At 34.4% G+C, this 21130-nt stretch overlaps 1 protein-coding gene across 1 annotated transcript; it reads right to left on the reverse strand.

The window, feature by feature from the left end:
- Positions 1 to 11963: 11963 nt before the first annotated feature.
- Positions 11964 to 12431, reverse strand: LOC139874906 (uncharacterized). Its single transcript, XM_071862296.1, has one exon. It carries the CDS (start codon positions 12429 to 12431, stop codon positions 11964 to 11966), a length of 468 nt encoding a protein of 155 aa, XP_071718397.1.
- Between the last annotated feature and the right edge of the window lie 8699 nt (positions 12432 to 21130).

A 21130-nucleotide genomic window follows, 5' to 3' on the forward strand; every position in this document is an offset into this window, starting at 1 on the left:
TGAAGTTTTGCTTTTCATGACAGTAATTTTTTTTTAATAAATAATTCACCATGCAAGATACGGAGTAAAGGTTGGATAGCCTCAATAATATTAGTAATATTATACTCGTTGCGGCATATCCTGGAAAGGAGAGAGAAAATGGTGTTACGAACGGGTTCGCCGGTAAGTGCCTCATGTTCTTCACCAAGAGGGCAATGTGGTGGATGGAAGGGATCACCTTCTTCTTGTCTCCAATGATTAAGTAGACTACGAACCCATCGCCAATTCATCCAAAATAAGTGATGGCTAATTGGTTGACCCATTCCGGTCACACTGCTTTCGGAGCTCGAGTGAAACTTCATATCGGAATTTGAGGGACTTGAACTAGTGGAGAGTTCCATTTCGTACGATTGAATAAAGGATTTTTCGATATGAAATGATTTTCGGCTATCGGATGGTATTCTAATTACATAGAATATCTATATATATATAGAACAAAAGATTTCATAGATTACGGAGGAATTTACGGAATATGTTAGGCAAAGTTTACAGTAACAGATACGCTAAGATATGAATTAGCACATACGCTAAAATATGAACTTTGTCTAGACACTATTTATGCAATCAATGTAGTAAGATGTGTCTAGACTAAGAATGATAAGCATGTAATTTTCTAAGGGTGATAAGCAGATAATTTCCGACTAGAAATGATAAGCAAAACTTTTGACATGCAGTTAAGGTCGAAGTCCAGACTCACTAATGCATCTTAATAACTATCCGTTAGACACACTAATGCAAGACATGGTTCGCTAAGACCACCGCTCTGATACCAACTGAAACGACCCGTCCATATTACTATAAACGCAGTACGTTCTCATTGGTCCCATAGCGAGGTATTTGACCTCTATATGATACGTTTTAGAAAATATTGCATTCGTTTCAAAAAAAGCACATCATTATTATACATAATGCATGTTTTAAACAAGTGGGCCATTATTTAAGAAATAATCCCCAAAATACATCGATTTCCAAATACTACACACGTGACGTAACAGTCGAATATAATACATGACGTAACAGTCGAATATAATACATGACAAAGGTTTTATTGAATGCAATACTTTATTTAAATAGAAGTATGAGACTCCATGCACAGCTTGCTCAGATAATGCAACATCGGAAGACTTTCTTAAGGACCTGAGAATAAACATGCGTAAACAGTCAACACAAAGGTTGGTGAGATATAAAGGTTTATCATTGATATAAATATAGACCACAAGATTTCATAGTTATAAATATATGTACACTCGCAAGTGTATAAAAGTATTCTATAAGTTGTTGAGCGCTTCGGTAGACATACTTAACCATTAATGTGGCATATTCCCTTTATTATGAAATCTCCCCACACTGTACCAAGTGTAGTAAAAACGAAGTACTATGCAACCATTTACGATACTAGAGCGACTAGCCCGGTTGGGGTTGTTAAACCCGATAGATCTATCAATATGATTCGCGCTTACATGTTCTTACAACATGTAAATATTAGTTACCAAGCTATTAGGGAAAAATATGCAAAGTGGTACAACTCAACGTAGAATATATTTTAAGTACTTGTGTCCATAGCTTAAAACATAAAATGCATGTATTCTCATCCCAAAATATTTTTAGAGTTTAGAAATGGGACTATATACTCACGGTAGTAAAAGTATATTAATAATAAGTTTTCAACTTATTAAAAATATGGCCGTCGTCCTTGGATTCACGAACCTATAAAAATAATAATGATTCAGATAATAATACGACATATGAAAAAAATAAGTTCATATAATACTTATATAATAATTTTTAACATTTTATGTTAGTAGTCCAAAGTAGTTCGAAAAGTCCAACAGTCCATTAATCGGTATATATATATAATCTTAGAATTATCCCACGGCGTATTATGTACGTATTGTCTTGCATCAATCCAGAGACGTGTTGTATACGTATTGTCTTAGAATTAACTAAGACGTATTGTGTACGTATTATCTTAGGATTTATCAAAACGTATTGTGCACGTATTGTCATGGAACGTACCAAGATTATTATATATATACAATCTCGGAATTAACATGTCCAAATATATATAGGATATAGGAAAAGTTAGCAAGGATATGGTTAATATAGTTTTTATAATATAAATTTTGTCCATACAACGTTAATTTTAGCAGATTTTATTTTGCTCGCCAAATATTCATTACAACTCCGTTTAAAGTGAATCAAATTGCTATGGATTCCTTAAGAAGTAAATTTTACAAAACCAATTCGAAAAGTTCATCCCAAGTAGTAATTTTTAGAGCTTTACCCTCTTTTTATGTCGGTGGACAGATTTGAAAAAATCCCGGCATCCACCCAATATATGATTTTTGATAAAAATACTTCCACTTTGTCTAAAATCATGAAACAAATACTGGAAGTCTTATTTATATATATTAACATATTTCCAAATTCTTAGCCTAGAACTCAAAGTCTAAGATAGGTTTTTAATTCCCAACCCAAAACAGTCCGCTTTTTACCGAATAGAGATTAAAGGATATATGTTAAGTTTCAAGGTGTTCTTCATATGTAAAAGTTATAAGTTCTTATATTAACTTAATATAACATCATAATACATATAAATAAGTGTTATTAGAGTTAAGTTAGAAAGATTAGATTAGTTTTTCAAACAAGTTTAGAATCAACTAAACTATGTTCTAGTTTATAAACTCTTATATAGATAGCTATAAACATATGAATTGAACAAGAGTTGAAGTAGAGTTTTTTTTTACCTCAAGTTTAGAATGTAAATTTGCTGGAAAGAAGTTGTAGAACAAAACTTGAGAGAGTTCTTGCAAGTGTGTGTGAAAATTGGAAGTAGAATTTGGAAAATGAATGTGTAAAAATGAGTTAGAAATGGTGCTTATTTATAGGCTTGAAAATTTGGCTTTTAGTGAAAATATCTAAGATAAGTTAAAATGTATTAAGTCATGCATGACATATTAAATTGATTAGGTCATGGATGACATATTACACAAATAATTGCATATTTCTATTGGTATATACCAATAGTAAATACTTCTAGAAGATGTGTATAATACGGATAAAAATACCGTATGAATGCGAGTAGAATTCTTGAGGAAATTGAATAGAAATACGAGTATAGCTATCCTTTATATGTATTGGTATATTATAAAGTGTATTCAATACTTGTAAGGATGTATTTACACTCGTAATACATTATATGTAAATACATTTTAACATAAGTTATTAAATAGTAACATATATATTGTTTGAAAATTCTTTAAATTAGTAGTATGAAAATATATATATAATACTTTGTTAGTATACTTAATGAGATATTTAATTATCATATTTTCAAGTTAAATATATATAAATCCATATATATACACAATAATTAAACAATTAAATAATTAAATCAAGTTATGACGTTCGTGAATCGTCGGAATAAAAGGGTGACCAAAAGCTTGTGTAAAACTCTTTCCGGAGATTCAAGATTTATTAAAAATTCATTGCTTATCAAGTCGGAATTATATAAAGATTAAGTTTAAATTTGGTCGGAAATTTCTGGGTCGTCACATTCCATTGGATTATCTATGTAATGTTTAACTCTGTGACCATTAACCTTAAATTCAATCTCATTTGAATTTATTAACTCTATTGCTCCGTATGGGAAAATTCTTTTGACTATGAATGGTCCACACTATCTTGATTTCAAATTTCCAGGAAATAGCTTGAATCATGAATTGAAAAGAAGAACTCGGTCTCCTTCCTTAAATTCTTTTGAACTTCTGATTCTTTTACCATGCCATTTCTTCGTTCTTTCCTTATAGATTAATGAATTTTCATATGCCTCATGTCTTAATTCTTCTAATTCATTTAGTTAACTTAACCGTAGACGTCCAGCTTCATGCAAATCAAGATTACATGTCTTCAAAGCCCAAAATGCTTTGTGCTCAATTTCTACTGGAAGGTGACATGCTTTTCCGTAAACGAGTTTAAAAGGTGTGGTTCCAATTGGCTTTTTGTAGGCTGTTCTAAAAGCCCAGAGTGCATCCTCCAATTTCATGGACCATTCCTTCGGATTTGATCCTACGGTTTTCTCTAGAATACATTTTAATGCTCGGTTGTTATTTTCAACTTGTCCACTTGTTTGTGGATGATAAGCGGTTGAGATTTTATGAGTTACTCCATATCTTTTGAGAACTTTCTCAAGTTGATTATTACAAAAATGAGTACCCCGATCACTTATTAAAGCTTTTGGTGTTCCGAACCTAGCAAAAAGACGTTTTAAGAAGTTGACTACAACTCGTGCATCGTTAGTTGGGAGAGCTTGTGCTTCCGCCCATTTAGATACATAATCAATGGCTACGAGAATGTAGAGATTATTATGAGATTTTGGAAATGGACCCATAAAGTCAATACCCCAAACGTCAAATACTTCACATACTTGAATGACATTTTGTGGCATTTCATCACGTTGACGTATTTTTCCAGCCCTTTTACAAGCATTACATGATTTACAAAGAAGGTGTGCGTCTTTGAAAATTGTAGGCCAATAGAATCCAACGTCGTAGATTTTTCTTGCTGTGAGTTGAGGCCCATAATGCCCTCCTGTTGGTCCTGTGTGACAATGGTTTAAGATTTCACTAGCTGCATCTCCGAATACGCATCGGCATATTATTCCATCAGGACAACTTTTAAACAAATGTGGATCTTCCCAAAAATAGTGTTTTATATCACTAAAGAATTTCTTTCGTTTTTGGTACGACAACCCTTTTTCAAGGAATCAACATACTAAATAGTTTGCATAGTCTGCAAACCATGGAATTTCATTATAATCGGTCCTCAATAGATATTCATCAGGAAAGTTATCTTGTATGGCCGATTCATTTAGAACTTCTAATTCGGGATTTTCAAGAAGGGAAAGATGATCAGCGACGAGATTTTCTGCTCCCTTTTTGTCTCGGATTTCAATATCGAACTCTTATAAGAGTAAGATCCAACGGATTAATCGTGGTTTGGCATCTTGTTTCGAAAATAGGTATCTAAGAGCAGAATGATCGGTATAGACCACCGTTTTTGCTAGAACGAGATATGAACGAAATTTGTCAAAAGCAAAGACAATAGCAAGGAGTTCTTTTTCAGTAGTTGTGTAATTTTTTTGTGCTCCTTGTAACGTCTTACTAGCGTAATAAATAAGTTGAAATCGTTTTTCAATCCTTTGTCCTAAAACGGCTCCCATTGCAAAATTACTTGCATCGCACATGAGTTCAAATGGTAGATTCCAATTTGGAGTTATCATGATCGGCGCATTAGTGAGTTTTTCTTTAAGAATATTAAAAGATTTGATGCATTCATCCGAAAAGATGAATGGGGCATCTTTTTCTAGGAGTTTATTCTTAGGAGTGGCAATTTTAGAAAAATCTTTTATGAGACGTTGGTAAAAACCGGCATGCCCTAGAAAACTCCTAACTCCTCTAACATTGGTGGGATGTGGAAGCTTAGCAATTACATCTACTTTAGCTCTATCCACTTCAATTCCTTCCTTTGAAATTTTATGACCAAGAACGATGCCTTCTTTAACTATGAAATGGCATTTCTCCCAATTAAGTACTAGATTTGATTGTTCGCATCTAATAAGCATTCGTTCAAGATTAACTAGACATGTTTCAAAAGTATCACCGAAGACTGAAAAGTCATCCATGAAAACTTCCATGCATTCTTCTATCATGTCGTGAAAAATCACCATCATATACCTTTGAAAGGTTGAAGGGGCGTTGCATAGTCCAAATGGCATGCGTTATTAAGCAAAAGTACCATAAGAGCACGTGAAGGTGGTTTTCTCTTGGTTCTTGAGTGCGATTTGAATTTGAAAGTATCCGGAGAAACCGTCAAGAAAACAATAGTAACTATTCCCGGCTAATCTTTCCAACATTTGATCAATGAAAGGTAAGGGAAAGTGATCTTTTCTGGTGGCGTCATTTAGTTTTCTATAATCAATACAAACACGCCATCTTGTTACAGTCCTAGTAGGAATAAGCTCATTTTTTTCATTTGTGATGACAGTCATGCCACCCTTCTTAAGTACACATTGAACTGGGCTTACCCATGGACTATCAGAGATTGGATAAATTAAACCTGCATCGAGCAGTTTAATAATTTATTTCTTAACAACATCTTTCATATTAGGATTTAGTCTTCGTTAGCGTTGCACATATGTTTTATGACCTTCTTCCATAAGGATTTTATGTGTGCAATACGAAGGACTTATACCCTTAATGTCATGAATCTTCTATGCAATAGCTGGTTTATGGGCCTTTAACACAGAAATGAGTCAAGATTTTTCATTTTCCGCAAGAGAAGACGATAATATTACAGGTAATTCAGATTCTCCATGTAAATAAGCGTATTCCAAATGGTTTGAAAGTGGCTTTAACTGTAATATCGGTGGTTCTTCTATCGATGATTTATATCGATATATGTCTTCCTCTTTTAGCATTTGAAGTTCTTCTGTTGTTGGTTCGTAATCATTAGCCATAAGTGCGGCTAACAATTCAGCTTCATTAATTGGTTCAGTTCGTTCTCCTAAAGAACATTCTCCTGTTCTTTGTAATTCTGGAAATTCTTCTAACAATTCTGCATGTGAATCTATAGTTTTTTTTTTAACGGCAAAGAATGTATTATATATATCAAAAAGAAATAATTACAATAATGTCACAATTACAATAAATAAATAAAAAAAAGGGAACTATATCTAGGAGAACAAAGCGATAAAATATAACCGAGACAGTAAGACTCCACAAGTGTGCAGGAAAACGCCTTAGTCCGTTCATTATAGTTAAGGTCTAGATTGGACTTGAGAAGAATTAACCAAACAAGCTGAAGTGGGGACAGAGCACAGTGTTGGCAATTCAACGACAAAGCACCATGATCCACCCCAAATTCTCTCGACCAAAATGACTACTCCAGGAGTGGGGCAAAAAACCTGCGTGGAGAACAATTAATTAACCTATCCCAGATCTCCTAGACAATAAAGCTAATGAATCATAAACTCGTGGATTTGCAAGCCAGACATCCCATTCAATATTGGTACCTTCGATCCTATTAGAGAACCATTCGAAGCATTTAAGTTAGATGTCTTTGAAAACCATTGCGCATGTCGGTTTTATCTTAGTGAAAGTGAAAGCGTTCCTATTTTTCCAAATCATGTATCCCGTAACCCATTTCGTAGCTTGCCACAACTGTTTTCCCAAGTCGGAGGTGAAGTTATATCCATTCCCAAGAAAAGATTCATTTATACTCAAGTTTGTAAAAGGGCCGAGCTTCCACCAATCATATACTCGATTCCAAATGTCAGAAGCGAACATGCATAAGATGATGGAGTGCTCTACTGATTCCAAACCATTGTCACAAATCGAACAATGTACATTACCCAAGTCCATACCTCTCTTGTCCAATTCAACTCTTGTAGGCAACCTTTTATGTCGAGTACACCAAATAAACAACTCAACTTTGAGGGGGACCAGTTTGTTGCGGAGCGACTTTATGCTCACGGGTGAGATGTCAGGGCTGCTCCGGATCAGAATATCCGTAAGCTTGTGAACCAAAAATGGGCCATCCTTACTCCAAGACCATGACCATTCTTCTCGACCTGAGCTGCACGGGACAAAACTAGATAAAAGATTAGTAAGAGTGGTGAGGTCCCCGGACAATCTCCCCGAGATATCACGGGACCAACACCACGTGGCATGAAAGTTCCCGCCGTCCCATCGAGCCCGATCAAGAATTGTGGCAAATTTATTTGTGTCAAGTCTATAAAGCCTATTAAATTTGTCTTTAAGAACCATTTCCCCAAGCCATAATTCATCCCAAAAACGTGTAGTAGACCCATCTACGACTCTTTTTTTGAAAGAATTAGCGAAAGCGGAGTTTGCATTAAAGATGTTTTTACCCACCTTAAGGATACACGCCCAAGTGGAAGAAGCTCGTGAGGAATGGGGAGAAAAGGGAGTGCTAAGGCCCCCATCCTCACCGTATATATTTTTAATAATAGACACCCACATGTTTAAACCGCCACCACCATTTTGCAAGTAAGGTACGATTTTTAAAAATAAGAGGGGCAATATCTAACCCACCAAATTCATGAGGCTTAAGACAAGTATCCCATTTAACCCATGCCATTTTTGAGACCTCGGAAGATCCGCCCCAAAAAAACCGACGTCTCAAACCCTCAAGTTTATCAATAACACAAGATGGGGATAAGTAAAGCGAAAAGAAATATAGAGGTAGACTAGATAATACCGATTTAATTAATGTAAGGCTACCACCATACGAGAGGGATCTAGCTTTCCAATCCGCCAGCCTCTTATCAAACTTGTCAAATACCGGATCCCATGACTTCGAGAGTTTCATCGACGATCCAAGTGGAAGCCCAAGGTAGGTAATAGGGAGTGTACCTGCTGCGCACCCAAGCCAGGCCGCCATATTTTCCGTTTATACTTTTGAGACCCCAAGTCCATAAACACAGCTCTTATGAAAATTGATTTTTAATCCCGATGTCAATTCAAAGCACTTAAGAAGTTTGGTAAGATTTTGCACATTATTCCTATCCCATTCACCAAAAAATATAGTGTCGTCTGCGTATTGCAAATGCGTGACACGTAAGTTCACCCGTCCAATTGGGATCCCTGAAAAGCGGCTATGAGGTGCAGTAGATTTAATTAGATGGTTCAAACCTTCGGCTACCATGATAAAAAGATAAGGGGAGAGGGGATCCCCTTGCCTCACGCCTTTCTGAAGAGAAAATTCTTTAGTTGGGGAACCGTTGAGCAAAATCGAAATGGAAGCAGATGAAAGACATGCGAAGATCCATTGTCTCCATCGAAGACCAAATCCCATTAACTCCATGATTTCCATTATAAAGTCCCAACTAATGCTATCAAAAGCCTTCTCAAAGTTAACTTTAAATAGGAAGCCTTTTCTTTTGGTTACTTTGATATCATGAAGGACTTCATTCGCAATTAACACGCCATCAAGAATATATCGATTCTTAATATATGCACTTTGTTCGAAACCGATAACCGAAGAAATAACCCTTTGTAGCCTTTTGGTCAAAACTTTAGATAGAATTTTATAGAGGCTCCCGATTAAACTGATTGGACGATAATCCCCAAATCTTTGTGGGTCATTCTTTTTCAGGATTAATGCAACAAAAGAGGAATTACAGCCTTTAGAGATCTCACCAACCTCCCAAAAACAAGTGAATACCGCGAGAAGGTCTTCTTTGACAACGACCCAATATTTTGAGAAAAAAATTCATGTTAAAACCGTCGGGTCCCGGGGCCTTTTCACCACCACAGTCTAATATAGCATCATGGATTTTGGAGAGTGTAAAAGGAGATTCAAGGTTCGACGCCTCCACATTATTAAGTCGTTTGTTCCGGGGGCCACGAATTTTAAAGGTATGAGAATTATGTTCACTAAAACGATTTTTGAAGTATGTGAATGCCGCCATTTTGATGTCCTCCGGGTTCTCGATCCATAAGCCATTTGAATTTATACCCCTTATGTTGTTTTTGTTTTGCCTCCTTTTAATACATGAATGAAAAAATTTGCTATTTTCCTCCCCTTCCGTAACCCATTTAATCCTTGCCTTTGGTTTTAATATATCGCCTTTCTCCCTATCTTTTTGAAACCACTTTTTTCGAGTCTAACCAAGATGCAATTTCAACTTCCGAAAGGTCACGAGTACCGATGATGTTTTCCCATTTAGAAATTTCTTTATGAAGTGAGTCGATTTCGGCATTTAGACTATTATATTTAGGATTACATTTTTCCTTCAACACCCCTTTTACGTTCTTAAGTTTATGATGTTATGCGAGGTGTATATAAAATAGCTTATATTTTTACAGGAAAAAACTATTAAATACGATACAATTTTACACAAGATATTTATTTATTTAGAGAATGGATATACTTAAACCTTACAACAATTATAGGCAGTGTACCTAATCGTACAGTAGTGTAGTTTTTAGTAAGTCCGGTTCGTTCCACAGGGAATCTTTTAATCAAAGCTTAACGCTATATTAGTTTTATTTTATAAAAATACAAATATATATATAAGTAATATTATTATTATAAAGGGGGGTTTTTTACCGTTTAATGACCGGTTTGTCGATTTTAAAAACTTAAGTCGCAGTTAAAACCAAATGTAAAATATTAAAAATAAATACAAGACTTAATTTAAAGCGTAAAGTAAATAATGATAATGAAATTGTGATAAATAAAAGTGCGATAAAATAAACTTGCGATAATTAAAAAGTACGATAATTAAAAGTGCAATTAAATACAATAACAATAAATAAAAGTGCGATAATTAGAAGTGCAATTAAATATAAAATAAAGGAAATTAAATATGAAATAAAAGAATTATGCTTATTTAAACTTCCGTAATCATGATGTTTGACGTGTTGATTTTAGTTTTATGCCCATGGGTTAATTGTCCTTTGTCCTGGATTATTTAATATGTCTGTCTGGTTTTTGTCCATAACAGTCCATCAGTCATAAATATAAAGTGCGAGTGTCCTCGTCAAATTATCCTTATACCCGAAGTTAAATATTCCAACTAATTGGGGACTTAAACTGTAACAAGGTTTTATTACTTTGTTTAATAATTACACCAGGATATCGACTGCGTGTAACCCAAGGTTTTAATACTTTGTTACCAATTATGCCAAGTGTCCTTGTACATAATTTCACCCCTGTTTTAATAATTCTAGTGACTATTAATCCATTCCCGTGTCCGGTTAAATGAACGATTATTCGTACATATAAATACCCCGCCTATCGTGTCCGATCGAGTGTATATGGTTATTTATAGGGATGTCCAATTGTAAATCTTTATATTAAAATTAACAAATTATCATTTAGTTAAACAAATATAAAGCCCATTAATAGCCCATAGTCTAATTTCCACAAGTGTCGTTCTTTTGTCCAAACCCCAATTATGGTACAAAGCCCAATTACCCAATTTTAATATTTTTAGCCCAACATCATGATTACTTCGGATTAAATAAGCATAATAATAATTTAGCTACGAGACATTAAATTAAAAAGGTTGAACATAACTTACAATGATTAAAAATAGCGTAGCATTACACGGACAGAATTTCGACTTACACCCTTACAACATTCACTAACATACCCTTATTATTAGAATTAAAATTAAAATTAAAATTAAAATTATAATATATATATATATATATATATATATATATATATTACGTTTGTAAGATAGAGAGATAGGATATATATGATACACTGAACCAACACGCGAATTTATAGGCCTTGTGATCTGAAAAAGTTGGCCATGCGATCGCATGGGATTTCTTCCTCCAGGCCATGCGATTGCATGGCCGTCGGTGACAGCTCAAAGTTCTTGTTTTCTTGTTTGTCGACGTTTTAATTAAATAAATATAATATATAAATAATTATAAGAATTATTTAAATATTATATTATATTTATGTGCATAGTTGACTTGTAATTTTTAGTCCGTTGCGTCGAGCGTTGAGAGTTGACTCTGGTCCCGGTTCCGGATTTTCGAACGTCCTTGCGTACAATTTAATATTTTGTACTTTGCGTTTTGAATCTTGTACTCTTGTAATTTCGAGACGTTTCTTATCAATAATTGGAACCTCTTTGATTGTATTTTGTACTTTTGAGCTTTTTGGTCGTTTGCGTCTTCAATTCATCGAATCTGTCTTTTGTCTTCACCTTTTATTATTTAAACGAATATCACTTGTAAATAGAATAGTTACAACTAAAAGCTTGTCTTTCTTGAGGGATAATGCTATGAAATATATGTTCGTTTTTAGCATTATCAGTTTATCACGAAATATACAATCGGCCCTTGGATTATGAATGGTAACTTTCCATGCATCTTTTATCAAATCATCACTTTTTCATCTTCGAACCAATTGTTGAAAATCCTAATAGGTTTCGGCCCGAAGTCGTTATTCACATCCTTCAAAACGATGGGGCAATGATCAGAGTAATCCCTATCGAGAGTACATGCAGAAATTCCATCCCATGATGCATAACACGCTTTCGAGACTAAGAACCTGTCAAGTTTACTATATTTCAAACCGTCGTCACTAATCCTAGTAAACTTCATTCCCCCTAATGGAATTTCAATAAGATTAGCCTTGTCAATGAAATCGTTGAACATCTTTGCTCTACTTTCGATAAATTCGCAATTTTTCCTTTCCGCTCTTCGCCTTACTTCATTAAAATCGCCACAAATAACCCAATCATCAATATCCACCTGCATAATATTGTCAAGACTATCCCCAAATTTATGTTTCAACTGATCATTATTTGGCCCATAAACGTTTAATATAATAGAGTCCGCCATTTTGCCCACCCATCGACCACGTATTCCCAAGAAAAATTCCCTTTCAACCACCCCGGACACACAAAATCTAGTAGGGTTCCAAATTAAAATTGACCCGCCCGATAATCCCACTGATGGTTTAAAGATATATTCAAAAATTTTATTTCCCCATAACAACTCAATCATAAAATCAGTAACTCATTTTATTTTGGATTCTTGAATTGCAAAAATGTCCGGATTATGAAAATGAATTAATTTTTTAATCCAATTAAAATTTTCTTTTTCAACTTTCCCAAGCCCACGTACGTTTAACGATATTATCGTCATTTTAAACACATATATAAAGAGAAAACGAAAGAAGGGTAAAGTTACTTCCCTGACGGAGCCCCGATCCACTCAAGCCCAATATCGTGGCCAAATTCTTTTAAGCCCATGCTACAATTCAAAAGCAATTGTTCGTTGCTAGAAGTAGGATTGTTTGAAGCTCTTATCCTTGAAACCTTACATTCCTTCTCATAATTGTTTGAACCGGTCCTATTGGAACACCCCTTACAGTCCTTTGCTAGATTTTGATTGACAGGACCCTTGACAGAAACATTCGGCTCAGCCTGGGCTGGAACACAATTAATATCAGTTGGAGTGTTGGTGTCGACATCTTTATTATTCTTGGTGTCAATGAGCTCGTTGTCACTTTCTTTAATTCGTTGTGCCGGGAGCCACTTATATAATTCGTGCGTATGTCGTGGGGTTGGTTGAAAACCCGGGGGGCAGTCAACATCCACATGTCCCACAACATTACCCTGAATGTTATCATTATCACCTGTAGGATTAGGGATAGAAGTGTCCTTTTTTCAACGTACGGCACATATGGTGAGTCGGGTGTGAACGTAGGAATGGGAGGAGGCCCGTCTTGAAGTTCTGGCGCGTAAGAATTGTTGGGCTGGACATTTGCATTATTCTCACCACCTTTTGGAACATTATGGGTAGAAGACGTCTGGGCCACAACATCATCGAATATTATTTGTTCCGACACAAAATTATCATTAACAGTAACATTTCCCGAACCTGTAACATTGTCGCAAGCCTTCTGGGCCAGCCCTTCAGCAGACATTTGGGCTAATCCAATATCACTCATTTTTTGGTCGACCTCATTTAAATGTTCATTAACAGAATCCTTTACATGATTATCGATATTGTTAACAGAGGATGTACCATTCACCTGTTCTTTATTAGGACCAACAAATGAGCTTTCAGCCACCCAACATTTTGAATTGTTGTCACCCGGTTCAACCTCATTAGACTTTAGATTCGGGTTATGATCAAAGAAGTCATCGGAGAAATCTGATTTTGTTTCATCATCTATATTTGCATATTCGACATTACCCGTAACTCAGACTCCAATATCCCATCACTTCCATCACTTTCCACGTGATCCGGGTTAACATTAACTTCGAAAATCCCATTGGTTTCTTCCATTACATAAGTAAAAGAGATGGAACTATCGGATTTAACACGCACAATGTCATGTACCAAGTGTGCATCACGTAACTTAACTAATACTTTTGCTACAACGAGATTTTGGTTACCTTTTAGAGAGCAATTTGAGAAGTCAATTGGTTCGCCCCACCATTTTGCGATGGCAGTAAATGTGTTTTCATTCCAAAACGGGACAGGAATACCCGTGATGTTTAACCATGTAATTCGACCTTAGTATGAGTGGTGTTCATCCCATTTGCGAATGTTGGACATCCATTTGTGGATACAATGGTGTTTCGCATTAAGAATGGATGAAGCTTGCTCCTCGGACTTAAAGATGAACATAACTTCCATCCCACCAAGGTACTTTACCTGCACATTATCCAGATTCTCCATTTCGCACAGAAATAAGATATGTTCAAGATATTCAAGTTTAAGGATGGTACCAATAATAGCTTTATTCAGGATTTCAGTGTCATTACGTCTACCCACAACAGAGATTTCTCTAAATTTACCATTGCAGTCCCAATGATTAAACCACCCGATGCTCGTTAATTCTTTCGTAATATCACTATTGTATCCGTCCATATTCCCAACCACCATGTTAAACGGACGTCCATCAGTGAACCGCTTATTCGGAATGGTATGATGATTAGGTAAAGATGATGAAACGGGTTTTGTATAAGGGGGTTATATAGGTTTATCATTTGAGGCAGAAGCTTTTCGATCAAGGGCCCTATAAGCCTTTAGCCACCCATTACCAAGATATATGGAGTTTAGACGTTTAAGCAAGAAATTAAGGTCGGTAACATCCATGAATTTAACAAAAGCGAATTTATTACCATTTCTTAATCTTTTCATGAAGGGTATGAAGATGTCGTGTACATTCCCATACCTGCTAATGAAGCAACGAAGATCAATCTTGCTCCATGAATCTGGGAATCCGAAAACCATAACCGATGTGATAGACGTTGATACCGGGATAGGTTTTGGGGTGAAAGGTTCGTGATCACGAGAACTAGTGATAGTGCTCCAAATGAACATATATTTAGTAGCAATATCCTCCCAATATGTAAATTATTTAGTTGTAATTGTCCTATTTTAAGTTGTAATCGTTTATATTAAATAAGTGCGAAGACAAAAGGCGAAAACGATGATTTGAAGACGCAAATGACCAAAAAGCTCAAATGTACAAGATACAATCCAAGTGGTTCAATTTATTGATAAGAAACGTCTAAAAATGACAAAAGTACAAGTTACGGAACGCAAAGTACAAGATATTAAATTATACGAAAGGACGTTGGAAAATCCGGAACCGGGACATGAGTCTACTCTCAACGCGCGACGCAACGGTGCAAAAATTACAAGTCAACTATGCACATAAATAAAATATAATATTTAAATAATTCTTAAAATTATTTATATATTATATTATTATTTAATTACTTCGACAAGCTAAGATCCAAAAAATTGTGAGCTGAAAAATCAAACTCCACGACTCGCGGAGTTTGAAGGCCAAAAACTCCACGACTCGCGGAGCTGTCAGAAATCAAAACGCCTATAAAAGGCCATGCATTCGTTCGATAAAAATAATAAATAATAATAATAATACTCTGTAATAAATAAATAAATATATATATATATATAATATATATAGTATAGGGTAGTTTTATATTAGATTAGTTCGGGTTATGTAAAGGTTATTTTACGGGTTTTTGAAGTCGAAATTCTGTCCGTGTACCACTACGCGATAAATAATCAATGTAAGCTATGTTCTCCTTTTAAAATTAATGTCTCGTACTTAAGTTATTATTATGCTTATTTAATACAAAGTAATCATGATGTTGGGCTAAAATACTAAAATTGGGTAATTGGGCTTTGTACTATAATTGGGGTTTGGACAAAAGAACGACACTTGTGGAAATTAGACTATGGGCTATTAATGGGCTTTATATTTGTTTAACTAAATGATAGTTTGTTAATTTTAATATAAAGATTTACAATTGGACGTCCCTATAAATAACCATATACACTCGATCGGACACGATGGGCGGGGTATTTATATGTACGAATAATCGTTCATTTAACCGGACACGGGAATGGATTAATAGTCTATGGACTTATTAAAACAGGGGTGAAATTATGTACAAGGACACTTGGCGTAATTGTTAACAAAGTATTAAAACCTTGGGTTACACGCAGTCGATATCCTGGTGTAATTATTAAACAAAGTATTAAGACCTTGTTACAGTTTAAGTCCCCAATTAGTTGGAATATTTGACTTCAGGTATAAGGATAATTTGACGAGGACACTCGCATTTTATATTTATGACTGATGGACTGTTATGGACAAAAACCAGACGGGCATATTAAATAATCCAGGACAAAGGACAATTAACCCATGGGCATAAAACCAAAATCAACACGTCAAACATCATGATTACGGAAGTTTAAATAAGCATAATTGTTTTATTGTATTTTTCATCGTACTTTTATTTACTCGCTATTTTATTTAACGTCATTTATTTATTGTCATTTATTTTTCGCTACTTTAATTATCGTCATTTATATTTTGCATTAGGTTTTAATTGTAACTTAAAATATAAATCGACAAACCGGTCATTAAACAGTAAACCCCCTTTTTATATATTATTATATATATATATATATATATATATATATATATATATATATATATATATATATATATATATATATATATATATATATATATATTGTACAAATATAGTTGTTTAAAAATATAGTGTGCAATAAGCCCGCTTCCTGTGGAACGAACCGGACTTACTAAAAACTATACTACTCTACGATTAGGTACACTGCCTATAGTGTTGTAGCAAGGTTTAGGTATATCCATTTTGTAAATAAATAATTAAAACTTGTGTAGTTTGTATCACTTTTCGTAGTAAAATATAGTACTATCACGTACCCCCACGCTACCACATCAAGTTTTTGGCGCCGCTGCCGGGGAAGTCGGTGAAACTCTATATTTTTAATTTATTTTTGTATAAATATATATATTTTTAGAAAAACAATATAAAACTTAAGTAAAAAAAAAAAACCAAAAATGCAAACTCCACGACTCGCGGAGTTTGCAGGCTTAAAATGCCGCAACTCGCGGAGCTGCTCTGACGCGCTGACAGAAACCCTATTTTTGCTTTAATTACGGAGTAATATTATTTATTATTATTTTTAAACCCTAATTACTTTATTAGTTTAATATAATTAGTTTTAATTTTTAATTAAATTGTATTTTAAATTTTAATTAGTTTTATTTATATATAAATTAATACTTTTATAAAATAAAAATATAAAAATAATATTTTTATAAAAATTGTACTTTTTACAACTTTAAGATTATTTTTATATTTTGTATCTTTTTATTTGTTTTAGCGTAATATTTGTATTTTATCGCTCGTACTTAGTTTTAAGTCATAGTTTTTGCCGTAGTTATTTTTATTTCTAGATTTTTAGGCTTTGTCATAAAATCCCTTAAGAGCTTTTTCTTTAGACTAAGATTTAGGTGCTTTAGAATTTTGCGACGCCGTTTTTATATTTTAGTACCTTTTTAAGTTATTACCATTTGGGATATAGTTTTTCTTTTAAGCTTTAATATTTTTAGACGCAACTTTTAATTCTTAGTTTTTAATTCCTTTTTAAGTTTCGAAGCGCTACTTTCTTATTTTTATTTTTCGACGCCTATTATTTTTCGACACTTTTATTTTTCGATATTTTTCGACGCACTTCTTTTTCTTTCTTATTTCTCGACGCTTTAGTTTTTTTTAGGACATAGAAATTTTCTCTATTTCTTATCTAATATCTCAAACGGAAAGAAAAATTATTTAAGTGGTTAAATTAATGGACGTTGACAATTTTCTGCTTCGTAGTAATAGTTGGATTTGTTAGTGGCTGAGTTGTGAGCTTCCGATTTAAAGGGTTCTGGCTCCCTGCTGCATCTTTTGGCTATTCGAAACGTGGGCAAAAGTAGAAAAGTCTATTAATTGGACAACTTATATAAGTTTTTCTATTTTTATAACTAATAGGATAATTAGTAAATGCACCACATTGTAGCTAAAATTTGGCCATCGCAATAAAATGGAAAATTTTGAAAACAAGGCTATGGAAACTCTTTTTGATATCCAAAATCAATTTAATCAATACTCTCAAACGGGTGTTGATGACAATTCGTTCGGTCAATCTTGGATCACGAATGACGAAACAATAACTGGTTGTGAAATTTGTGGAGATTATCACTCAACATGGGAATGTTACTATTACGTTCCTATGGAAAATTACGCACCCATGGAACCTGAATGGAATGATTACGAAGAATACAATTCAAATTGGGATTATTTCCAAGAATATATCCAAACTCAACAACCAGTAGACGAGGAAAATTACGTGTCTGAAAATTTATTAGACAATATGAAAATCAAACTCGAAGAACTCAATGCTCAAAATGAACAAATGAGAGAGTTTGTAAACCGGCAAGCTGAAACTCTATCAGACTACATACCTGTTAATCTGAGGAGTATTGTGCAATAAAATCTCATATCATCGAATTTTGATGAATTCGAGAGCTCCGAAATCACCAACTATCCCGATGATACTTTTTATTCAGCTTTACCAATTTCACAACATATCGACACATTAGCCTCTACCGACGAAATCAACGATCCATCAATGGATGAAGAAGAAGAAGAAGAAGTAAGGGTGACAAATTGGTACTCTTGGGAAAACGATAACGTTGAAAATTTTACCCCCGAGACCAAAATGGAGGGACTGATAAGGACCGTTAATGAAGAAGAATTTACTTCGATCCCGAAATTCACTATTCAACAACCTTCCAACCCAATATTCTCAATAGACGAGTCATCTACCGAAGATGAACTACGAGCTTTAATAGATAATGACACCTCGGGTTTCACCCAAATGGGTAATAGAGGTGAAAACTTTGATCCCGAGAATAAACGGAAGGAAATGTTAGGAATTGTCCACCCTATAGTATGTATGTCGGTGTATAACGATCCATTTGACCAAGAACCGGAAAAGAGACGTATCCATTTACTGAAAGCTACACTTAAAAAAGAATTAAGTAGTGACAATAGGGCGAGTCTAAACTTTAAACCCATTGATATATTATACACCACCCGAGATGTAAATAACTGGCTCACTATTCTAATTCGTGGAACTTATTCTACCGACTTCACATGTCGTCAGCTAAGTGTGGGGAAGTCTAACCCCACTTAACGATAAATTAGGGGTTCGGGTTAGTGCATAACTCGTTAATAAACATGCATAATAAGTTAGGGTAAAAGACGCATTTTCAAAAATTATCAAACAGTTCAGAAAAGCAACTGTTTTTGAAGAAAAACATGTGTGATAAAACAAGAAGGAATGAACGATGAGGCGCGCCATCTATCAATCGACGAGCTTTGTAATTACAAACTGGGTATTTTCAATCACTTTTCTACACTAATCACCCTCATGAATTTATAATTATAGTCTGATTTCATGAAAATGAGGGCATTGCATGATCTTAAGTGTGGGGAAGGGTTATAAATTCTCTCAGGTTTGCACTTAGTTTATTTGCCAAATTTTGTGAAAATTTTAAAAAAAAATTCAAATAAATGAATTCAAAATCATGTTTATACATATTTATGAACGATGAAAATTAGGTGTTAATACCGAAATTATCGTTACCTCGGAAAGGACATAAATTGAGAAACAACTAAAACGCTTGAATTTATTTATTAGGATATAAAAAGACGCATGAAAAAAGCCAAGTGTGGGGAGAATATACCAAGTTATTCAATAAAAAATTATCTATCACATGTTTCTGTAAAGTTTATTGCAGGTGCTTTTGTTTTGGACTAAATTAACTGTTTTACCCGATTTACTGTAATGAAAGATGGATCTACACGATGAATCAATTCCATCATTAAAAGGAAGTAAAGTCTTCCGAAAAAGACACGCGCTTCTTGATTTAGGTCAAGAAGTTGTCGTCCAGACCAGCTGTAGGTTGACGAAAAATCTAGAAAAGTCATCTCTAAAATCAGCAGGAAATCCACGGACCTCAGCATAAAACAGGGTCGCCAAGTGGTCAGATTTATCCTAATCATGAGAGGATCTGTCTCGTAAAATGGGGAGGGCGCCGTGAAAATTATCTTGATAAGACTAATGAATCAGATCCCCAGAAAGGATAATCTCCTTAAAGATTAAAAATCGGCATTTAAGCCTGATATTACTCAATCCTTGAGATTGATTTTAAAGATTGAGAATTACAAACTCATGGAATTCAATGATATCTAAACTCGAGCTTGAACGAGAAAATATTTTGATCAAATTAAAACCGATTTGTTTTCTGAAAACCTATTTTCAATACGTTCATTACCATTGAATGTAAAATCCTGAGAATTCATTAGAATTCATTAGGTCACTTGAACCAAATCGGGTGTCAATCGTAAGAACGGTGGTTGCATAGCATGGTCGAAGACAGGACCTTGTGCCAGACCGAAAAATTATAAGGGTGAGCTTTACTATTGCTCCTACAAAGGATAGTACTAGCATCCGACACGTTTATAGACCATAATCAAAAGCATGTCACGGGACATTGCCTTAACAGTTGCTTGTTCATCGCTTTCCTTTACAACCGGACGGTAGTTTGCCGAAAGGTAATATACGGGACAAGTAAACTGGATGTGTTGCTTTCCTAATATAAGGATAGCAAGTGGGTGACACAAAACCATAAGTTTTGAGCTAAAATTTTCAAATCTGAAACCCACAAAACCCACAAAAATATTTTGCAAAAACGGTGAAGGGTTATTCCGGAAAACTTATCTAAAAGCTAGATTAAATTTTCAAAAAGATCAAATGTTTTCATAAAGATCCAATTTCCTTAAGGATCTACATTTTCATAGTCATGTGGGACTGTAAACCGCCTTTCAAATGTGCACTTTGCTTTGGAAACCGAAAGTAAATCGGCTATTTGATTGCAAGTGTCGTTGACCTAAACCCGAGGCAACTGTGGATGACACACCCACCTTTAACCATCGTTACTACCATTGTTCATACCATCATCTCAAAATCACTAATGTATAAAGTGTGAAGAATAAAGAAGTGATTCGTGTGATGTATTATATTATTTCAAGTTATGTATTGCTTGAGGACAAGCAACGTTCAAGTGTGGGGATATTTGATAGTGCTCCAAATGAACATATATTTAG

Source organism: Rutidosis leptorrhynchoides, chromosome 11 (assembly GCF_046630445.1).
Source record: "Rutidosis leptorrhynchoides isolate AG116_Rl617_1_P2 chromosome 11, CSIRO_AGI_Rlap_v1, whole genome shotgun sequence".
Classification (NCBI taxonomy): Eukaryota; Viridiplantae; Streptophyta; class Magnoliopsida; order Asterales; family Asteraceae; genus Rutidosis; species Rutidosis leptorrhynchoides.

Bases quoted from the DNA above. Each gene is read 5' to 3' on its own strand.
- LOC139874906 (XM_071862296.1), bottom strand. From the start codon at position 12,431: ATGGCGGACTCTATTATATTAAACGTTTATGGGCCAAATAATGATCAG.